General features: G+C 35.8%; 1 protein-coding gene across 2 annotated transcripts in view; it reads left to right on the forward strand.

The window, feature by feature from the left end:
* adamtsl3 (ADAMTS-like 3) overlaps positions 1-18,650 on the forward strand; it is a 207,091-nt gene that overhangs the window by 182,868 nt on the left and 5,573 nt on the right. For both annotated transcript variants that reach the window (XM_051900104.1, XM_051900105.1), the window contains exons 24-30: positions 5,226-5,408; positions 5,972-6,091; positions 7,918-8,133; positions 11,576-11,759; positions 16,244-16,448; positions 18,182-18,285; positions 18,387-18,601. In XM_051900104.1, coding sequence (XP_051756064.1) covers positions 5,226-5,408; positions 5,972-6,091; positions 7,918-8,133; positions 11,576-11,759; positions 16,244-16,448; positions 18,182-18,285; positions 18,387-18,601 — 1,227 coding nt within the window. The remainder of the gene's footprint in view (positions 1-5,225; positions 5,409-5,971; positions 6,092-7,917; positions 8,134-11,575; positions 11,760-16,243; positions 16,449-18,181; positions 18,286-18,386; positions 18,602-18,650) is intronic.

Raw genomic sequence — 18,650 nt, forward strand, 5'->3', positions numbered from 1 at the left:
GCATGCAAACTTTTATGGAGATCGGCCCATAGGTGGCACTATAACTGTTAAAAAGGTTTAGAAACCACATATTTCCTATGATAAATTGCCTGAATTGTCTATAAATGTTATTTTCAATATATGGTCTAGGTGGTTATATGCTTAAATAAAACATAATATCTATTTACGCATGTGCTTAAAGGCCTTAAAGTGCTTGAACCCCAATAATTGCTGCTTGCAGCTATATTTATCGTTGAGGTTACGTAATAAAACTGACAGAATTTGAATTTGAAATGTAACAAAGCTTATAGTGATTAATTGGATGGGAGGCGCAGTACAAAGTTCTGTTCATTCATCAACTGAAAACAGCATAGACCAGAAGATTGATTTAATAATCAATATCAGTTCATAAAAATGAGAATCTAATATTTAGAAATCTTTTTTTTTTTTTTTTTTTACTCAGCCCTAGTTTATATAAATAAAGGCCTCTCTCAGGCCACTCTGTCTGTCTTCACTCCCCGCTGCAATTATGTAGAGCTGTTTATCTGGTGATTTGGTTGATGCAAAGAACACCTGCTGTTAACAATGGCCTCGCTGCAGCAGAAAGCCATAAGTGTCAGCTGTTCTCTCGTGCTTTCATCACTATCTGATTCCATGAGATGAATAAACGGGATTTGAAGAACGTATCCAGTTGGCTTTGACAGAAAGGGCGGCATAGGCAGCCACAGAGCAGTGCATTATGGGTAATGATGTAAGGAGATACTGTAATTGAGCAGTTAAACTGATGGTGTGGAGAGATGTGTTGTTAGAGGAGCACACATCCGGATACGCACCCCTGTACCACAACCGTCTGATCCAGGTCGCATGATTGCAGAGCGTAATTCAGTCTGCTTATCACGCAGGTCATTAAAGATGGCTCCGTTCTAAAACCTAGTGAGCTGACTACAAAGACAGCTTCCATATAATGAATGAATGAATGATGCATTTATATAGCGCTTTCATATGTACTACTGTACACCCAAAGTTTACCTTTACAATCGTATCAGGGGTCACTCCTCATCCACCACCAGTGTGCAGCATCCAATTGGATAATGCAAAGTGGATGCACGCTACAAAGTTCAGTTCAGAAGTGACTGGTTTTGGAACATTCGGCAATCCTGTGCATCATACAAGGAGAACATTTATTCAGTATTCAACTCAGGTTTATTTGTTTATCACTTTTCACAATACATATTATTTTAAAGCAGCTTTACAAAAAACTGTTCAACTGTTTTCACTGTTAAAATTTAGGGAGTGTACTGTTATCAGTCAGAGACGAGTGTGCCAAAGTAATGTCCATATGGCAGTAATGTACAGCTTCATGTATTCATTTAAGCAACAAATGTGTTAGGCAGCAATTACAACTTGTGCTCGTAATAATTACAATATAATATAATATTACAATATTAGGATAATATTATATTCCAGTAGTTTGACATTAGCATGTTGCTAAGCTTTTTTTTTTTTTTTTTTTGCAAATAACTCTAAACTACATTTTTAATACTTTCCAGACAGTATTGAATGAAATATATTTTTGTGTATAATCATTGGAACACATTTAAAAAATGGAACATAAAAAGATCTGTTATTGTCTAGTAATAAACATTAAATAAACACATTTTATTTTATTTTCAACAAATGGTGAGAAAATATTGATTGTGAACCTCAGAAAACGCAACCAAATATTATATGAGCTGTTTTATTTTTTATTAATTTTATATATATTTTTTAATTATTTTATATTGTTTATAGTGCTAACAGCATAGAAGAAAAACTGGAACATAAAACTTTATTTTTTCATGATATTTTTATTTGCGTAGCAATAAACATTAAACAATCAAGTTTTATTATTTTGTTTATTTATTATTTTTTTAAAATTTATAAATTGTTATATTTATTTAGTTAAACACAGCCAGGTATTAGAACAGGGAAAAAAAAAAAAATGGAACAGAAAAAATCTTTTTTTTTTTCTGATTACATTATTGTCTAGCAATAAACACATTATTTTATCTTATTTTATTTTATTATAAATTATTTATATAGTTAAAATAGCCAGCTATTGTCAATGTTAATAGTGTTTCTACAGCACCATTAAAACGAGCACAAGTTCACTGATGTGCTTTACAACAATAAATACAAAACCTAAGATAGTAATAACAATATGATACTAATTAAAATAATGATAAAATTGATAAATAGTTATAGGAATAGTGAAAATAATAACAATAATAATAAAAAACAAAGATCAGCGGCATCAAAGAACCTCCTTTAAACTCTCCACAACAGGTCAAAAGCCAAAGAAATGTTTGTCATTTGGATTTGAAAACAGTGCGGGATCTCTTCTAATGTGTGTTGGAACAGAGCATGTGTTTGTACGAGTATGCAGTCAGTAGGCGGTCAGCACTTAGAGATAAACATTTTGTATGTGATATATCTTCTTTTATGTTCCATTTTTTCTTCATAATCATCCAGTTATTGTTCCTGTGTACGTTTCTCCTCCCCGTGGAAATTCCCTCTCCAAGAAAACACAGAGGTCACTACAGCGGCCACTATTAATCCTACCTACATTAACAACATCAGTTCCTGCCATCTTTGCAAGCATGCCTGACTGTTTACTGGTGCCAAAGTATGTCAATGCCCACGTGTACACTTGATGCACACACACACACACACACACACCTCAAGGCCTCCGATGTTATTTTCCATGTGTCTATTCATTGGCTCTCAGACTAACGGCCGTATGTCAGTACTAATGTCTCCACTCGGCAGAACGGGGGACCATAAAACTCAGACTCCAATCCATGTGCTGCTCATTATTTTCACCCGGGGCGTCCCATGGGAACTGGTTGGAGGGAGGCAATTTGCATTCATTGTGCCCATTTGTACAAGTAATTTGTGGCAATCTGCTGGCCTCTTGTTGATCTGCTCTTTGAATCAACATTTTCTGCGGTTTGAATAATTCTTGAACTTTGATGTTGACATAGGAGTCTTTTGAGGGCAAGATAGCAGTTGCCCCTGAATACTGGATCTTGTTGAGTGATTTGTCATGAGTTAGGGTTTGTTTTTGGGAAAGCTGCTCCCAGACCAGTGTGTTTGGCACTTTTCATGAATGGGGTACAGGGTCTGAAACGTTAACTGCTATATATAGTGAACCTTAAAGAGGCAAAACTAAATATTCCAAATAAAACAAAGGAAAATGTTTGTTTAAACATTATTATTATTATTGTTATTATTATTGTTGTTGCTGTTATTGTTTATAATAATACGGTTAGGACCAAATGTTGGGTTATAGATGGTTATATTTCCCATATATATATATATATATATATATATATATATATATAGGAACTAGCTGCTAAGATAGTTCCCAGAGAACTAATTTCTCCCCTGGGCCCTGGTTGCATTCGCACTGGGAATAGGAACTCTGAAGCGTCTTTAAGCGCAGCATTTACAAACGCTAAAAACCAGTGAATAGAGGATGTCGTGATCGGAGCTGTGTTTGTTATGTGTCGTGGGTTTTGTGATAACGGAGATTGAATGTAAACGCATAATCTACGAGACTGAAAGAGCAAAAAGTGGGACTAAGAGACGAAATCTCCTATGACAACTTTCAGAATTGCCAAGGCAGAGAAAAGAACACAACCCTGCAGACAGCAGGTAAATGCCGTTATCGCTGTTTTCCATGTTCATGTCCATGTTCTAGTTTTTTTACAGTCAGTAGGGGCTTTTGAACCTTTTCACAGTTCCTAGGACTATTGGCTGATGTACCCGGATTTTGCCTTGTTCGCACCGCAGGAAATAGGAACTCCTTTTGGGGGAACTAAATTAGCTGCTACTTCAGAGTAGGGTCTAAACCAGCACTATAGGAACTATCAGTGACATAAGTGCAATTTGATTGGTCAAACGCATGTCAAACACTGGCACCTGCCATTTTTAAAAAGGTGTGTAAACATATTTACTTCACGAACATGGAAAACAGCAATAACGGCATTTACCTGCTGTCTGCAGGGTTGTGTTCTTTTCTCAGCCTCGATGATATGTAATACTGAAAGTTGCCATAGGAGATTTCATCTCTTAGCCCCACTTTTTGCTCTTTCAGTTGCGTAAATTATGCGTTTACATTTCATCTCTGTTATCACGAAACCCAAGACACACAACAAACACAGCTCCGATCACAGCGTCTTCCATCCACCGTTTTTTAGCATTTGTAAATGCTGCACTTAAAGACACTGCTGTCGGCTGCTTCAGAGTTCCTACTCCTGGTGCGAATGCAACCAGGAACATGGTGTGGGGGAGAAATTAGTTCTCGGGGAACTATTCGGTGCAAAAGCCCCTTATGGTTTAGACCCTTCTCTGAAGTAGAAACTAATTTAGTTCCCCCAAAAGGAGTTCCTAGAACTAGAATCGTTCCTGGTTCCTGCGGTGTGAACACTGCAAAATCAAAAACTTCAGCCAATAGTTTTATTAAATAAAATTTTTGCAATTTTATTTGGTAATGGGGGAAAGTAATGCAGACAAAGGATCATGTGCAAAATGTAGGACACAGCTCAATTAAAATTATTGGTAACACTTTAGTTTAGGATCCAATTCTCACTATTAACTAGTTGCTTATTAGCATGCATATTACTAGTATTTTGGCTGTTTATTAATATTTATAAAGCACATATTAATGCCTTATTCTGCATAACCATATTCTACATCCCTTAATCCTACCCAATACCTAAACTTAACAACCTTACTAACTATAATAAGCAGTAATTAGGAGTTTTTTGAGGGAAAAGTCGTAGTTAATAGTTAGTTAATAGTGAGAATTGGACCTTAAACTAAAGTGTGACCATATTAATTAATAAAAAATATAATTTTTAAACAAAATATAAGTTATATTAAAATTATTAAAAAGTATGAGCTGTTTTAATTGTTAGATGCAGTAAAAAAGTCCATGAGACAGGACCGGCCAAAATCACCATTTTAGTATTTGATGTGTTTAAAAATACTTTCTTTTCATGCTGTGATAATTTTATGTTAAATAGTCGTTTATGTAACGTATCTAACATTTCTGACAACGTAGAATTTGTCCTTCCAACACCTTTAAAAAGTAATGGGACACCAAATTGCGCCCTACTCATAGAAAGTGGTGATTAGTGTCAGCTCCAGACTTGAGCGTGAATTGATTGATTGAGAGTGACTTGATGTTTGTCTCTGAACAGGTGTGCCTCGGCCAACAGTCAGCTGGCACCATAAGGAGGGTCCGCTAGGCGCCAGCGCTAGTCCCCTTCTGAACGGATCTCTGCTCTTGAGAAACCTCACACTGCGAGACTACGGCACCTACTCCTGCATGGCTGCCAACAGCATTGGAAAATCGGTGGCCTCCAGCCTGCTGCGTGTGGCGGGTGAGTAGCGATTCCCATAGTAGCCATATGTCAGTCGACACTTCGCCGGGTGACAGGGAAATCCTTGCACGACAGCACTTCGGTGCTAAGTGAACCACACTTTGTGGGTTGGCTCAGTTTCCGACAAAGTCAGCTAACTCAGCGGGAGATTTGCGAGTCGCATATTGATATTGGCATCGTTTGGCGCGTCTTGTTGAGAAATAACCTGAGACCTACAGCCTACAGGGGTGGTAAAATCCATCTACGCAGCAAAATGAAGACAAATGCCCTTCTTTATAGAGGCCGTTCATCTCTGGAGATCTTATAGGCCACAGACAGAAGGCAGTCGAGGCCTTGTTTGGACTCAGATGACAACTTCCCTCAGTATTTCATTAATTGAGGTCATTTCTGTCTCCGTTACAGTCAGCCGTAATCTCTCTGCTGATTGGAAAATGCTCTAAGAATAATAATTCAACTACTCGAGGTCGTTCAACCATCAAAAAAAAAATCTAACTATAGGAATGTTTTGGTTGATTGCATTTGATTGTGAAGTATTTGATGACACAATGCTCTTTTGATGGCAGGAGGATCATTGGGTGAATCTGAGCACCAGCCTTCAAAGGAGATGAACAGGAAGAGGGTTCTGATGGCCTCTGTGATCGGCACCAGTGTCACGGTCAAACCTGGAGATATCTTAAGGATAGGTATGGCACTTTTCATGCTGTTTAAATGATATGAGCTTGTTTTAAAATTTAAACACCATACAATTAGTCTTACCTACTACTGTTGTCAAAAATATCGATATTTCGATGTGTATCAATACTGAAATATCTGAAACAGTTCCAATACTACTTTTCTGCAGTATCGATACACCGATACCAGCTGCGCATTATTGGTCTTTTCTCTCCAACGGCGAATTGACACACACCTGCCTCCTGTCACTCACTCGTTTTGCGCATAATTCCCTCAGGTTTTGCGCTCACATCAAAAGCGCGCACACCACTGATCTATATAAGGGCGCTCTCATAAAGCTGCCTCTCAAACAGATAGCAAGAACCAAATTGATTACTCTTTCATGACTTATTGCGCTTAAATGGTCAAATACATACAAAATTATGTCAAAATGCCTGTCTTACCGAGGATTCAGGTAAATAAAGTAAGTTTTGTAACGTATATAGTTGAGAAAGACAGCGCATGTTGTGTAACAGTATATTGGATCTGTGCATAAGCTCTTAAAGTGACAGCAGCCTAATAAACCTGCTGCTGTCTGCCATGTTAATCAAAGAACAAAAGACAAAGAGAAAATCACTCACTGCTCTCGACTGAATAAGTTTTGTAACTTTATTGTAAGCATTAATCTGTATTTCAATTTTACAATGAAGTGTTGTTTTACATTTGATTACTTTAATTTCTATAGTATTTATCTGAGTACTACCGTTAGACCCAGCTGACAAACTTAAACCCATGTTTATTTCATTTGTCTCTTTATTCTATTGTATTTATTTGTGCTGTCCTTTGCAATTTGTTTATTTGCTTGTATTTTATTACTGACTGTTTTTTTTTTTGTAAAAGGGTCATTGACGAATAAGGTTTTTAAAAAAAAAAAAAAAACATAATGGCGATATAATTAAGTTTGAAGTTTTATTAAGTGTTAACAATGAGATTATGTGGTTTTTATAATCAATTAACACTGCTTTTGTCATTTTTTACAAGATGGACAAAATTTGTCACCAAAAAAGTCATTCTGTTTAACCAAAATTTCGGTTTTACCGAATGATACTTTTGGTATATACCGAATGACGATATTTTAGCTAGCTAGCAAAAGGACAATCAAACATTTTATATTTAGTAAAAATTTTTGAAATATTACAACATTTTCCATGTTTTATGATCTGTATGGCGGTATATATGGCAGTTTTCCCATATCAAAATCCTGTATGGAATATCAATATTTTTTGAGGTATCGTATCAAAGTTGGACATTCCAGTATCGTGACAACACTATTACCTTCATAATTTGCCATTTTTTATTGTTTATGATGGTGTAAGACTTGTTTTCAGAGAATATGTCTTTAATATGTATTTTTCTTACTACACTGGCAGATTCTCTTATGTATTTTTAACTTGTTTCACAAAGTAAATGTATTTTATTTCAATAATTTTAAGATATTTTACCTGAACAACTAAAAAAAATAGCTAAAAATGCTAATTAAAAACTTAAGAAGTCATAATTTTCCAGCGAAGACATATTTCCTTCTACGACATAAACAAATTATAGTTGCCAAATTAGGACAGTAGAGTGAGTTTACTGTATGTGTTTGACAAATTGCACAGCCTTTGTAGCTCTTATTCTTGTTTCTTTGTGTTTGTGAGTTCAGATTTCCAATAAGACTGTTTTATTGAGTCTTAAATGCTTTTTAGTAGGTTTTGCAGACTTTAGTGAATAAATGGCTTGCCTTTTTAAGACTAATTACAAATGACAGGAGACGTCAAGTTCATTTCCTCTTAAAATTCACCCATAACCCCTTTAGGTTGTCCGGTGGTCCCCAGTCACAGCAAGCCCATCAAGTGGTCCCATCAGAACCAGACCCTGAAGCAGAGTCCAGGCGTGAGCCACCGCATGCTGGTGGGAGGACGAGTTCTGGAGATAAACACGCACGGAGGGAAATTTGACGGACGTTACGAGTGCCAAACACAGATCAACAACCAGCAGCGTCTCACAGCTTGGATTCATGTGCTTTCACAAGGTTAGTGTGAACAGAAACAATATGTGTGAGGAGAAACAGAGCTCTCTGTAGTTTTGGAATAGCATACAGTAGGGTTGTCACAATACTATAAACATATCTTACAATACTACCAGCTGAAGTATCACAATACTGTGCAGTATGTATTAATTCATAATTCAAATCTACAAAGTAAACCAACATTTCAAAAATACATAAATGAAAACAGAGCAGCTTTTACTCACTGTCTGTGTAATTTCATTTGCAATTTGAAGGAAGGTTTTCATTTTTCATGAGAATTTGACCTTTCCTACAAATATATACTTCACACTTCATTACAAAAAGTGACAAAAATGACAAAAATAAATTTTTAATGTTATAACAGGGATTTGATAATCTCTAAAAATAAATTCAAAAGCAAAACTTGTGAAAAGAATATATATTAAAGAGTGGAAACGGCTAAATGAAATCAGCCAATAAGTTCTCCTCTGCTGCCATCTATTGGTTATAGTGGTAATTTCATGTCTTTAAATATTTTAAATAAGTGTTTGTTTTTCACCAAATGTTGGTTTTCTTACATCGTGAAACTTTTAGTTTTACAAATGGGGACAATCTTTGAAAGATTAACAAAAAATGTTTTTTGGTCATCACATTAAAAAGCTTTGAAGCTTTGAGCTTTAAAGTGCTGAACAAGGTTGTGTGAAGACGATTACATAAATTACCTAATGTTATGAGATTAATGTTTTAAAATATACAATTCTGAATACAGAAATATGAAATGTTAGAAAAAATGAAATAATAGGCCTACTTTTAAATAGGAAACTAAAACCAACAGTAGGTGGCAGCAAGTCTTAATGATTGAGTCACTGAATCATTCGTTCAACTGATTCATTCAAAACTGATGATTTATTCAGGAATGACACAAATGGAGAGGCTGCTCACTGTAGAGCCAATGGTGGGAGCTTGAAGGTCCAGCAACACCCTAACCCTATCGCTAAACTTAATTAGGTCAAGCTCCACCCATTTGATCCACAGAGGTGGAGCCGGACTTGTTTGAACTCCACCCATGATGTCCAGAAAGGGGAAGCTGGACATCAATTGTCTCTGCAGTAAGCACCACTTGAGCAAATGACTGTTGTGTCAAGCAGGGCGGGGCCGAGAGCCGTGGGAACGGAGTGAGGCTGGAAGCGCAAGTGTTAATGAGAGTCACCTGCACGCCTGCGTAGACAACATTTTCAGGCATCAGATGCATGCTCTTGATTTGAAAACTTTTCATAACCAAGTGTCATTGCATATATCCTTCACAGAAGAGGCAATTCCACAATTCATCGTGACAAGCTCATGTCATCTAAGCTTTCAGCTTAAAACAAAAAAGTCCTCATTTTATAAAAAAAGCTGTCGTTGAAGAGAAAGAAAATCAAAGCAAAGCAAACATCACATGACACCACAAGTATTAAAAATAAATGAGGGTAAATATAAAAAAATCACGAGGAATTAAAGATCTTTGATTCAAAATGTATTAACGATTCCTTGCACTAATATCATTATCTATTGTCTATTAATCTATTATCCTTTATATATATATATATATATATATATATATATATAGTGTATATGTGTGTATATATATATATATATATATATATATATATGTGTGTGTGTGTGTGTGTGTGTTTAGATTTAATGACACTAAGCAATTGTAATGTATGATTTTGTTCTTTATTCATTCATGTATTTTGTTGTTATTTGTGATTGGGTTTGTGTGTCTTTTTGTTGAATGTATAATGTGACAATAAAAAAGAAGCAAAGAGTACCCATATAAAAGTGTGTGAATGATGAATAGCCGCAGTCTTCCGATGAAACTCAACACCCAGAATAGACAGAAGTTGTGTTGAAGGCTTGGACATGAATTGTACTTCAGTTCTGTCTTGTAGAAAACCAACCACTCGGAGAGATCATTTGTGTCTTGTTAAAGCTCCATGTCTTCCTTTCAGTTCCCGCACAATGCCAGGAATTTTAAAAGGCAGAGATGATTGTGTGGATATTCAAGCCCAGATTCCTAGAAACCTTTAAGGGCTTGTAAATGGTCTCTATAACCTCTCACTTTGAGTGAGGCGATTTGGCAGCTACTTGAGTAATAGTGCCTCTTCTCTGATAGTACTTGCCTGATGCTGTGATATTGATTCATACCGTACCCGTTTCGTCCTTTATAATTGAACTTCACTGAACATGTAAACATATTGCTGCATGTTTGGAGTGTACATAAATATATTGTTTTTAGGGATGCATTATATATTGGTACCATATCGGTTATTGGTCAAAATTAGGCATTTTTTTTAATTTATCAGTATCTGTTTATGTTGTATATATATTGGCCAGTATTTATTTGTGCATGCTCATTTCTCCTATTTTTATATTTGGGGGCTGTTTACATGACACCATTTTCAACTAAAAACAGGAAACATTTTATGCTTTTTGGCCATTCATTTACATGACAACAGCGTTTTGGGGACCTGAAAATGCAAACTTTTGAAAATGGGATTCAGAGAGCAAGTTTTTGAAAATGATACCGTTATCGTCTCCGTGTGAACTACAAAAATGCACATTTTTTGAAAACGGTGACGTTATGCGCATGCGTATTACATGTTCAGTCTATAGGCGTGTAGTGTTTCTTTACAAAGTGACATCGCCAACTACTGGCCTGGCATGAATAATACAGCATTTTTAGTCGTTTTCGTGGATCCATGTGAACTGGGATCATTTTGACATTGTTGTTGTCTGTACATGAAACTTTTCAAAAATGCAAAGGAAAAACTTTTTAGTTTTTAATACATCGTTGTCGTGTAAATGCCCACTTAGATTACCTTTGCATCATTTACACTATCATTCAGAAGTTTAGGGTTGGTAAGTTATTTTAATATTTTAATGCCTCTTTTGTTCAACAAGACTTACAGTAAAAACAGTAATATTGTGAAATATTATTACATTTAAAATAACTGTTTTCTTTTTAAATATGTTTTAAAATTTAATTTATTTACTCCAGTCTTCAGTGTCACATGATCCTTCAGAAATCATTCTAATATGATGATTTGCTGCTCAGGAAATGTTCGTATTATTATCAATGTTGAAAACATATTGTATTTATTTTTAAACGTGCGAAAATTTCTTACTCAGTGTGCAAAGACCTTTAGTGTTTTATTTTTAATTTTTATTTAGGCCAGATAATCTAGAATTTTATTATTGATAATTAATAGATGGTCAATATTAAAGTTCTATAGTATTTTATACTATTTACTATGCTATTATACTATACACTATTTTGCCTAAATAAATGAATAACAAAAAGAAACAAAATCTATTTTAAAAGTCAGTTTTAAATAATTATCTGCTCACTGGTATGAGCCAGAATTTGAATATCATCACTAATTGTGCGTATACTTCTCTTTGTGTCTTTTTCGGGTGTTAGAGTTTGAGTGGCGTTTGGGCGAGTGGAGCTCATGCAGCGCTTCCTGTGGCAACAGAGGGACTCAGATGAGGAAGGTACGATGTCTGACATCAGAGGGCAGGGAGACGCCTCATTCGGTCTGTCATCATCTTCCCAAACCGATCAGTCAACCACGGCCGTGCAACATCCTGGACTGCCCTCCCAGGTATGCTTCCATAAGTAAATAAATAAATGTATTCAATAATCTGAAGCATTCGGCATGACACACTCTGCATGTTAGTAGAGTAGAATGGTTTCATACATGGCTCATTTCTGATGAAGTCATTATGGCAACTGAGGTGATTGTTAGATTGTATGGTATCACTTTAGGGGGGATGTTTGAGGATGAAAAAGGTCTGCAAAGCAAAGCAGAAAGTCACTCCAAAGGGAGTTATTGTCTATATCAGTAAGCACTGCTTCTGAACTCCCTGAAATGCCTTGATTGTACTGTATAATTACCCCAAATCTCTGAACGTTAGCGATTTAGAAGTCTGACACAGTGACAGTCGCTCTGTCTTTGATAAATGAGTGTCTGCTGATGGATCTCTCCATAGACTTCGATATAAAGAGAGCAGAACCCTTCACAATCCTGTAAGCTGTGATACATTTGACTGCGAGCAGCACCCCGGTCCTCTGATTCCCAGCCAAAGTGCCTCTCTCCATCAAACAGCCCATCTATCATCCCCTTCCCAGCATCAGTCTTTTCAGGGGCTGTGCAGACGCTCAACGAAGCACATGAATCAAACTGTATGAGTCCAATGGGGCTGGAGAAGAGCAGATATCAGCTGTCAGTGTATAAGAGCTTCTTTTTGTTGGTGCACTGGTCTGGCTAGAGATGTCCTTGTGAATTTTTTTACCATTTCAACACAGTGCAGAGAAATCAGAACATTTAGAATTTTTTTTTTTTTTTTTTTTTTTGTGAAGTTAAAAATATATATATTTATTTTATATTTTATTTTTAAATCATGAAACTTTATGTAAAAAAATGTGTCCCGCATTTTCATGTCACTACCGAAACAGTGTATGTTTTAGTCCATTAACTGAGACTGATTTTAACACACTTCTACATTTTTGTTTAGGAAATATTCCTGTGTCCCTCCCTCTCATAGCCTCTCTTTCACAGTAGATAGGACCATCATTTTGAGTTAAATGTGTTCAAAAGTCTGAAAATCTGTGTGTAACTTTAAGGAACGTCACTACCAAACACATTTTTCTGCAATTAAGCACTTTTTTGGGTGTTATTCCATAAAATGTAGTTTTTATGTGTGTGCAGCTGTTCAGAACTGTGCTAGATAACCATGTGCTGATTAACATCTTTGAGCTAGGCTCAAAAGTATCTGAAATCGTCACAACCAAAACTTCACCACATGTTTCGGTAGTGACATCATTGTTTTGGTAGTGACAAAACGGGACACATAATCGTTTATTTGGTGGAAATAAACTTAATTTTAGTGCAGTTATGCAAATTATTAGTATTTTAATATGTTTTAGTATGTGAGTTAAAATTGTGTAATGTGATGTGGTCACTACCAACACATTACTGTCACTACCGAAAATGTGCAGTCACGACCGGAACATGGGATATTTTGTCAAATATCAAGTATATTGAATTATCAACTAAGATGTTATTATAGTGTTTGGTTCAGTGTATATTCAAACTAATGAATCCTTAACTTTGAAATCAATATGATAAACTTCATGCCTTTTACAAAGAAAGATTGGATTCAGAATACAACAAATCTCATAAATTACACTTGAAATATTGTTAAAATTATAGTTGTTATTGATTTACCTGTGAAAACTTTCTTAAAAAATAGCAAAAAATATATTTACAAGGTAGATCTTAAAAATCTTAATAGGTCAATGTAACCCTTCTTATTAAATTATCTATCATTGTGTTTCGGTAGTGACACATTTGGGGAGAGGAAAAAAATTCCAAAACTTTCTGAAAATACAATATGAGAATTAACTGCACAATTACTAGAAACGCGGAGCTTGGATATTATACAATTTGCATACATGCAAAATTTGTGGAAAAAGACATTTTTTTTCAAGACGTTTCCAACTCTGACTTTGAACCAATTCTGTAGAATGGCCCATATACAGTATAAATAACTGATATTCTTGCCAAAGAGAGAGAGATTACGTATGTACGCAATTTCCAGCAAAAACCACCCCGACAGGTCTAAAATATAAAAACTTATAACAGTCTTACCATAGTAAATCAGGGTGAGACAAAAACACATTTTGGAAGGATTGATGAAGTATTGACTCATTATTTAAAATTTGATCTTTTTCAGCCAAAAAAAGTTACATAGTGTACTTTAAATTTAACCATTTACTTCAATCAGAAAACTATAGACTGTTACAAAGTTTTGATCAACATTAACAAAAGACAACTTTACCCTGCAAAGGTGGAACAGAAGCTGACATGGCATTTATGTTTATTTACATGTTTAGCACTGCTCAAATGTGGCATTCATCTCTTTACATAACATTTGCCTCATGTAAATAGCCTACATGAAGTATACAAATTAAAAAAAAAAAAAAACAGCTCATTACAGGGTAGGGCTGTAATGTTATTTGATGATATTGTATAATCATTATTATTGATTATTGCAGTAACACTTTAGTGTGGGGAACAGTTCCCACTTTTAACTAGTTGCTTATTAGCTTGCATATTGGCTGTTTATTAGTACTTATAAAGCACATATTAATGCCTTATACTGCATGACCTTATTCTACATCCTTAATCCTACCCAATACCTAAACTTAACAACTACCTTACTAACTGTTAATAAGCAGTAATTAGGAGTTTATTGAGGCAAAAGTCATAGTTAATAGTGAAAATGTGTTCCCCATTATTGCTTTTGATATTGTAATAATTATTATTAATGTATATTAATATAATACATAAAAATGTTTTGTGTTTGGGGAAATGTCACATTATATTCTAGCTATGCAGACAAAACAAGCTAAGAACCGTTTTTGAATTAGTTTATTGCTTTTTATGCATTAGAAAATCTAGATTTCACATTTACTAATTATTATAGTAGCATGAAAAATCAGTTATTCAAACTGGGAATAAATTCTATACAGAAAGTGAGCAAAACGTTCCTTATGACTAAAGTGCTCCTGATTGGCCGTTGCGTTCATAAGCTCAACAGAAACACGTGATTGGTTATAATTGGGTATAATGGTGGTTATAATGCAAAAAAGAAAAAGAAATTTCATACAATCTGAGCAGATCTAAATGTCACAATCAACACTTTTCATTCATTTTCACATTAAATTTTATTCGCAACTGCCTTAATAGATTTATTTTAATTGAGCAGGGGCGTTTTTGCCCCCTTATTTGGAATTTGGGGGTCATTTTTCTTCATTTTGGTGAAAAAATTAAGAATTTAATTATTCAACATACTTTTCATAAAGACAGTGTGAAATGGCATTTGAAACACATTTAACTCCTATAATGTGATCTAGTTGCTTATTATTATTTTATTTTTTTTTATCTTTTTCATTTGGACATGGTTACATTAGCAAATTGCATTTTAATATTGATAATTTAATTGACATTTTTCATGAAAAAAAGCATTTTTGAAAAGCATTTTTGAACAATAAGCCCAGGGACAGTGTTAACTAAAACTATTAAAAACATTTCTGTTAATTGAAGTAAAGTGGAAATAAGATAAAACACAAATATTTGTTGACGAACTTTAAGCTTTAACTAAATTTGTCTTTTAACACGAAAACTAAAAATATAAAAATAAAAGCTAATTCAAAAAATTAATAAAACTACCTTAAATAACACCAATTTAAGAAAGTAAAAAGCTCAATTTTCGATTCATTTTCTCAACTAAATATTATTAGCACATTTACTCATTCTTTAGTATAAAAGCAAGCATGAGTTTTTTGCAGCGAAATTAGCATAGTCCACGTTTCATATCGTGAGCTGATTGATTGAGGGTTTCAGGGTTTCACGGAGAACACAGGATAGATAGTGCACACAAACGCTCTCCGACTTCTATACATCCATGCCAAAAACATCATCTGATTATTGCCATGCGTCTGGGCTCAGCACATGAATCATATGGCTCTGTAAAAGCGTTTAGCGTCAGTTCAGAGCCATCAGCGGGAGATCCTCTCACAAAGCGTGTCTTTGTTACTGCTTCTCTCGCTCTAACACAACCCCAAATGCCCCGCAGAGGCTCAGAGCTCCCCAGTGACTTGGGTACAACCTGTGCTTTTTCAAGAACCAGAAATATCCAGCCGTACGTATCGCCAGTTAGGAACGCTGTTGAAATGTATGGCGATATATATTCTTGTCGGTTTGGAATGGCACAGATCCAGAGTTAGCTAGAAGTTTGAGGATTGTTAGTGTGTGTTTAACTGTGTGAGTGCAAAGAAAATTGGTAATATGCAGCTAGCTAAATGTCAAGTAAAACATCTCATGGAGCTTCAGTGTGAAGATAAATCATATCCTGTAATAATTATATATAATGTTGTTTACTGCTGAAGTGTGTGATTTCTGCTGCACTAGCAGCACCAAATGGAATTATAATGACAAAATAGCACATTATAATTAAAATGTAACCAATTTTGAAGCTCTTCTGACTTTGAACTACTGTATGTTCTTTCTGTATATGTCAGTTGGGCGTCAACAGTTTGGTCCAAATGCTCCAGTTCCTGTGGGCGGGGCTTCAGAGAGAGGCGGGTCTCCTGTCAGCAGGTGGAGGCATCAGGGAGCATGAGGGTTCTGTCCAGCGTCATGTGTGAAGGATCTCCTCGGCCTGGAGACACTGAAGAGTGCACCTCTCACGCCTGTGTGGAGTGGCTCACCGGCCCGTGGGGGAAGGTACGTTTACTGACACTTTTATATTCATTCTAACCTCTTTAATGTGAAACAATGATCTAAAATAGTTTAATATGTGGTCATTTTAAGATCATTGGCATTAGCTGGTAACCAGTACAGCAGATTTTCTAATATATTGATATACTGACCTATTTCGGTCAACCAATATACGTAATTATTTAATTATGAAATATTCTGTCAATTCATTGCTAAACCTTTACACTACAAATTTTTTAATGTTTTTGAAAGAAGTCTCTTCTACTCACCACGGCTGCATTTATTTGATTAAAAATACAGTGAATTCAGTAATATTGTGAAATATTATTATAATTTAAAATAAGTGTTTTCTATTTTAATATATTTAAAAATGTAATTTATTCCTGTGATGCAAAGCTGAATTTTCAGCATCATTACTCCAGTCTTCAGTCACATGATCCTGCAAAATAACCCCGTTTCCTGATGGAGGGAATGGAGACATTATGCCAATGACTGACAAATGGGAACTCACTTGGAAACCCCAATCACCTCTGAGTTTTATAAAAACGGCCAATGGAATTGGTGAGTGGAATTTGCATGCCAAGCCACTCCCTCGTACATACGGGTGTATAAAATGGCGGCTCGCATCCACTCATTCAGGATTAAGGACATCATCCCGGCCATTCAGCAGGGTGGTTCAGGGTTGTGGCAGGAGGAACATAACGTCTCCTTTCCTCCTTCAGGGAACGAGGGTTAAAGGGGACCTATTATGCCCCTTTCACAAGATGTATTATAAAGGCCTTTGCACACTGAGTCTGAAATTTTCGTATGCGTTTTTTCGTATTCGTGATCCTAAAAATTCATTTTTGGGTGAACTAACCCTTTAAGGCCCATTCACACCAAGAATGATAACTATAAAGATACGTAACTATAATAACTATATTTGCATCCACACCAACGAATGATAACGGTCTGTTTATTGTAAGCTCAAGCGCTGTGGTTTTAAAGTGTGTACAACATGTTTTTGCTGTTCTTGTTGCATTTACACGGCTTTAACCAGCAGATGTCCTCAGCATGCTGTTTTGAGTGAATAGCTAGTGTAATCGATCTAATCTAACAGTGAATTTAGCTGACGAAGTCAATATAGTGGAATAAAAACAACACCTGGTCTTTTTCACTGCGACTTCAAAGGAAGCAAGACATGTTGTCGAAACTAGCGCTGGATATCTGAGGTAATTTTATGTTACACTGTTTGCTATAATGATCTCATCGTTAATACTTCTGACCATTTATTCCGAGGGTATGACTGATTGTTTTCCATATATCCATTTTCTTTAAAGTATCCTTGAAAACGGTGCGTTTTCTGGACCTCGGCGATTAACGTCTGCCATTTTAAATACGCGAGTCCTTGAATTAGAGTGGATTCTGATTGGGTGTCAGTGTTTATCATTCAACAGCAGGTTCTTAAAGTGATTCCAATGATCGTTTCTCTATATCGTTATCATTACGGCAGTGCTATTTTTTTTATATTTAGAACGATTTTTAGAACTATATCTTTATCGTTATCTTTATAGTTATAGTTCTTGGTGTGAACGGGCCTTTATGCAATCATATAAAAATTAATGTCATTTGTCAAATACCCATAATCAGGTTTATGTTAGGTTATACCTGTTTAGTGTCAGAGCAGCTGCATTTGTTAAAACTCTATCCACTTTGCATATACTATGGTTTTAATGCATGTCATGTGATGTGTTCAACAGTGCACGGGTCGTTGTCTGGGTCCTGCGGTGGCCACACAGAGCAGAACGGTGTCATGCAGACACTTCAGCAACTCCACGTCCAAAACATGTGACCCAAAAGAAAGGTGCCAGACTTGTTGTGGAATATTTAGCATCAGTTATTCTCACTTTCAAAGCTGTTTTAATGTGTTGTGAATATAATGTGTGATTCCCAAACACCTCTCAGGCCGTCATCCGTGAGGAACTGCTCATCCGAGATGTGCGACGTGCACTGGAAGGTGTTACCGTGGAGGACGTGTACCGTGGCGTGCGGCAGCGGCTTCCAGTCCCGCCGAGTGGAATGCGTCCATCGGCAGAACAAAAAAACTCTCCCCGACCAGCACTGCGCCTGGCAACGACGGCCTGTTACCTGGCAACACTGCAACGTCACTTCCTGTGGCAGTGGGTCTTTTAATTTTAGCTCTGAAAGCTCTTGTTATAAACCAGTCTG

The sequence above is a fragment of the Ctenopharyngodon idella genome, chromosome 7 (assembly GCF_019924925.1).
Source record: "Ctenopharyngodon idella isolate HZGC_01 chromosome 7, HZGC01, whole genome shotgun sequence".
Lineage (NCBI taxonomy): Eukaryota > Metazoa > Chordata > Actinopteri > Cypriniformes > Xenocyprididae > Ctenopharyngodon > Ctenopharyngodon idella.